Here is a 4,686-nt window from a genome sequence, read left to right on the forward strand (position 1 = left end):
AATCGTCTCTGAGGATACTTCTCCCTCCTTCCCCACCTTTCCTGATCTCTAAACAAAGCCAGAGAGGAGATAAAAGACAGAGGAGGAGTCTACACATGGTGAACAGGGAAGAGGAAATATACCTCTGGTTTTATTGTTGTTCTCTCTCTCCAGTTTCTATTTTTTTTTTTTTTTGGACCCTTTTCCCACTGAGCTACATCCCCAGTCCTTTTTAGTTTTTTGTTCATTTGTTTGTTGAGACAGGATCTCACTAAGTTGCAGACGCTGGCCTCAAACTGTGATCCTCCTGCCTCAGCCTCCCTAGTAGATGGGATTGCAGGCATGGGCCACTGCTCCTAGCTTTTCCACTTTTTCTTCCTATCCCCTTTGCTCTCTGCACGAGCTTCTTTTCTTTGTTTACCTATTAAGCATGTCTTCTCGTTTCCAGGGCTCATCTGCTCCCATCGTGCTCCTGTTTCTCCTCTCTTCCCCCTTGAGAAGGCAGGAGCCTCACACCTCAAGAAGACATGTGTGTGTCCTGAGGATGTTCAGACCTCATTCCCTTTCTCCCCAGGCCGGCTCGCGAAACAGATGCTGCCAGGAAAATCTGGCAGGAAATGTCCTGCTCTCTCTCCCTTCTCCGTCCTCTTCTCTTCATCCCCAGACAAAATCAGAAACTACTCACTTCATAAAAGCCGTGTAAACTTTAATTCAGGCTGACAGGTGGGAAGGGAGGGAGGATTTGCCTTCAAAAGTGTCCAGATGAGAAGACCGTCTTGCAGGAAGGGGCAGGGAGGGCAAGGAGGCGTGGGTGGCCTTGTGGCAGAACAGGGCCACCAGCAGGGGAGACACGGCACAGTGCAGTATGGCCAGGGCTTCTGCCAGGTGCAGGGCCAGGTCCAGGATCTGCTGAGCCAGACACGTTGGCAGCAGCAAGACCTTGGACCTCACCAGGGTGTCGAATCCCAGAGCTACCCCGTGAGGCCACCAGAAAATGAACCAGACCCACAGGACACTGATCCAGGGACATGGCCCCCTGTACAACACCTTCTGCAGACCCTTGGCTCCCAACAAACCCAGGGGCAGCAAGACAAAGATGCCAAAGCAGACTGCAGCGTGTGTGGACTGCAAAGTCCCCAGGCCCCTGCTGGACGCCAGGGTGCACAGGCCATAGGACGTGTCTGTGGCCAGGGTGATTGGCAGCCCTAATACGGCAGCCGCTCCCCAGAGCCCCACAGAGAGGCCGAGAGTGAGGCCCCAGGTGTGGCCTGTCCCCAGGTTAGGGTCCAGGCAGGCGTGGTACCCTATCAGCAGAGCCTGGGCAAAGGCTGAGCTGTACCAGGCCCAGTAGCCCAGGCGGCACAGGGTAGGGTTGTGGGCACTGTTTAGCCCTGGGGCCAGAATGGGCACCGCCATGCTGAAGAGGGCGCTTCCCACAGCCAGCTGGGCCAGGATCGGCCAACTGGGGCAGAGCTGCCAGTGGAAGAGAGATCTGCAAAGTGCCAAGAGGACAGCGCCACTAGCCACAATGCCCAGGATGCTGGCCAGGATGAAGAAGGGCAGCGAGGAGTCATCGAGCAGGTTACAGGAGTGGCAGGGGGCGACAGCGTCCGGGATGTAGATGTCCTCATAGGATTCCTCACCGTAGGAATAATTCCAAGCATAGCTTTCAAAAAACAACTGACTTCTGTTCTCGGCGAGTGAGGATTCCACCTGGAGGGTAACACGCAGCAGAGGGGGCCATCAGAGCATCCGGGAACCCCACCCAGAGCCTCCTGGCACCTCGGGGACTTGGGAAGGGAGGTGGAGAAGGAGAGCCGAGGGAGGCTGAGTAGCCCGAGCAGGGACAGGGTGTGGAAAAGCCAGGGAAGGGGTAGGACCCGAGGAACAGAAGGCAGAGGGCAGGGTCATCCAGGACCTGCATGGAACTGGCTGAGAAATGAAGGGAAAGGAAAAAGATGTTCAGGGGAGACTGGGTAAAGAGGAGAGAAGGAAGCAGATTGTTAAGAGGAGATAGAGCGAGGAGGGGGATAAGAGACAGGAGAAAAGGAAGGAGCTCGGGGCTCACCCAAGGCCATGGGGCCAAGAGGCAGGCAGTGGTGGAGGGGCTCTCCCACTCACCCGGGGCAGGCAGTTCCCCATCGCACTGTGCGCTCAGGGCAGGCCGAGAGAAGGGCTGGGACACTCTGTCTGCAGCTGTGGTTCCAAGATAAGTGCTGAGGCCTAATGAAGGCCCTCGGGCTCTGGGCAGGGCCACGGGGGCAGGGGCAGCGCTCAGGAAGCCTTACCCCCACGCCCACTGCCTGCCTGAGCCCGAGGTCCACATGGGGGCCCTGGCCCCGGGCTTCCTGTTTTGAGGTTGGGTCTGGCAGGTCAAGACAGTCTCAGGAAAACACCACGGCCAGGACCAGAAAGGGGGCATTTTCCCGAAGATGGAAAGGGAGAAACCTGGGGGCTTTCCAGCAAGTGGAGACTCTTCAAGCACAAGGAAGGAAGAAAGGAGACGGCCAGGGGCGGCTTGAGGGGCAGAGATAAGAGAAGAGCTGGGAAGCTGGAGAGCCATGGCAGCAGATGACCTCAGTGCTGCCCAACCCCTTGGACAGAATCCAAGGAGAGAGTTCCAAAGCCACGGGTGTGTGGGAAGGTGTGTTCATGGTGCTTGGGGTTGGATCTGTCCAGCCTCAGGTGGGGGTATGCATTTAGGTGGGGGGCTCTTTGTGTGTATTAGGTAGAACAATTTACCTCTGTGTGTGTGTGTGTGTGTGTGTGTGTGTGAGAGAGAGAGAGAGAGAGAGAGAGAGAGAGAGAGAGAGAGAGGTAGCCATGTGCCCCACATCTGAGTGTGTGTTAGGTGCTGGCGGTGTCTGGGGAGTGTGAATGGCTATCTGAGGTGTGGTGTGCCGGTGTGAGAGGGAAGGAGGACTGAAGGAGCTGTCAAGGCCGAATCATGACCCTCCTCTGGGGACTGACGGAGCATTTGCTTCACCACCTATGGGCTCAGTGAATGTCTCTTCCACACCAAGCAGAGCGCTTGGTCTGCCATGTTCAAGTAAGGCTCTTGGGGACAATGAGACACCATATTTTTTACCCCATGGGGTAACTTCTATTCATGTTTCTGTTGGGGACATAAGGGTTCTGGGGTTGCTTCATTGGCCTGACATCTCAGCAATAAGTAAGGTTTCTTCTGGGGGACAGCGGGGAGTGGAACTGCTAGTTCTCTGGATGGCAGAAACCAAGGGCATCTTCCCTGCAGGCAGATGCTCCTGAGCCCATGGCTCTTCTCCTTGTTGGGCCCTCCTTCGGCTGCTTTCCCAGGATCTCTGCTATTTCGTCACCCCCTTTCTGCATTTTATTTCTTCAGTGTGGGCTTTGTAGCCTGCATTTGGGGAGGCATGGGTCATAGAACGTCCAAGTCAGAACAGTGAGACAGGAGCAGGACAGGGGACACTGGGATTCATCTTTTCAAGAAAGCATGGAGTGTTTTAACTCCAGTTCTGTCCAGGACCTTTATCTCAGTCACATAGAGGGGTACCTGGGGGCAAAACACCTCAGACCTTGTAGAAATGCCTCCATGATCTCCCAGGATACAGGGTCTCAGTTGAACAGGAGGAGGGCTGGAAAGTTAAGTTTGGCCATGATCGGGTCACTCTCCTTCCTGGACAGTGTTGAGGGTGCCTCCAAGGGCCAGGCAGAGGACTGGGGGAACAGTCAGATGTCCCACCCCAAACTCTCCCTGGAAAGGGAGGACCCAGCAAAAGGGGGTGAAGACACTCGTCTCCCTTGTTTCCAGACATAGAGGCTCTCGAGAGAACATGGCAAGGACACGGCAGCCCCTTGAGATGGCAGGTGCAAGGTGCAAGGGATTCCGGAACAGCCCTTGGCTACTCGCAGCCCTGCAGGGTGACAGCCGCAGAAAGGAGGCAGCCGGACGACACGGGTAATCCAGATATATTGAGGGTGATCCCTCTGAGATTAGCACAGGAGAGTTAGAAAGATTATAAAGATACACGATCCCCTCCCTGCTCCCTGCCCCCCTCCCCCCCATGGACAGACACACACAGCACAACAGCCCCGCTCCCCCCGCCCCCCGTACAAATATGGCTTCTGTGTTATATGGACAGAGTGGTTCAGCTCAAAGAGGAAAAATCATTTTTTCCCAAAAGCGGGTGCCGGGAGACAGGAAGCCCAAGAGACCTGGGGCCCCAGGCTCCCTTGCTGCTGAAAGAGGAGGGGGCCCTGGCTTAGGTGAGGGGGGAGGCTGCCTGCTGTGCCCAGGGCCCTAACCAGGGGCTGGAAGATTCACAAAGGTATTACCTGAACTGAAAGAGTGGGTCGACCTGCTGGATTGCAGATGTCCCATTTTGCACGCCCGTTGTCAAAGCAGGGAGGACATGCTGGAGAGGGGGAGGGGAATGGCCAAGAGCATCCGGGGTCTGGGGGGGGGCAGGCCTGGCAGCACAAGGAGGGTGAGCAGCCTCATCTCCACAGCAGCCAGCTTGGCCACAGGAGGAAAACCGAAAACCCAAAGCAGGGGTGGGGACCCAGACCTATGGGTATCCACAGCTGGGAATCCAGGGTCAGTGCCAAGGAGAGGCCTGTGGGGTGCATAGCAAAGGCTGTGACACTGACTCCATGGCTTGGAGGTGGGATGCTGAGGGAGGGGCTGGATGCTCTGTGTTTCAGGGAGAGATGAGATGAACAGCTGGG

General features: G+C 56.2%; 1 protein-coding gene across 1 annotated transcript; it reads right to left on the reverse strand.

Moving 5' to 3' along the window:
- Positions 1-664: 664 nt before the first annotated feature.
- Ackr1 (atypical chemokine receptor 1 (Duffy blood group)) lies at positions 665-3,775 on the reverse strand. The gene is made up of 2 exons (XM_015492077.2): positions 2,101-3,775; positions 665-1,692 (listed from the first exon to the last, which is right to left on the reverse strand). The coding sequence occupies exons 1-2, from the start codon at positions 2,119-2,121 to the stop codon at positions 691-693; spliced, it is 1,023 nt and encodes a 340-aa protein (XP_015347563.1). The 5' UTR covers positions 2,122-3,775; the 3' UTR covers positions 665-690.
- Between the last annotated feature and the right edge of the window lie 911 nt (positions 3,776-4,686).

The sequence above is a fragment of the Marmota marmota genome, unplaced genomic scaffold (genome assembly GCF_001458135.2).
Source record: "Marmota marmota marmota unplaced genomic scaffold, marMar, whole genome shotgun sequence".
NCBI classification, from domain to species: domain Eukaryota; kingdom Metazoa; phylum Chordata; class Mammalia; order Rodentia; family Sciuridae; genus Marmota; species Marmota marmota.

Bases quoted from the DNA above. Each gene is read 5' to 3' on its own strand.
- Ackr1 (XM_015492077.2), bottom strand. From the start codon at position 2,121: ATGGGGAACTGCCTGCCCCGG. The intron at 1,693-2,100 runs GTGAGTGGGAGA...GTTACCCTCCAG, and splicing joins TGGGGAACTGCCTGCCCCGG to GTGGAATCCTCACTCGCCGA.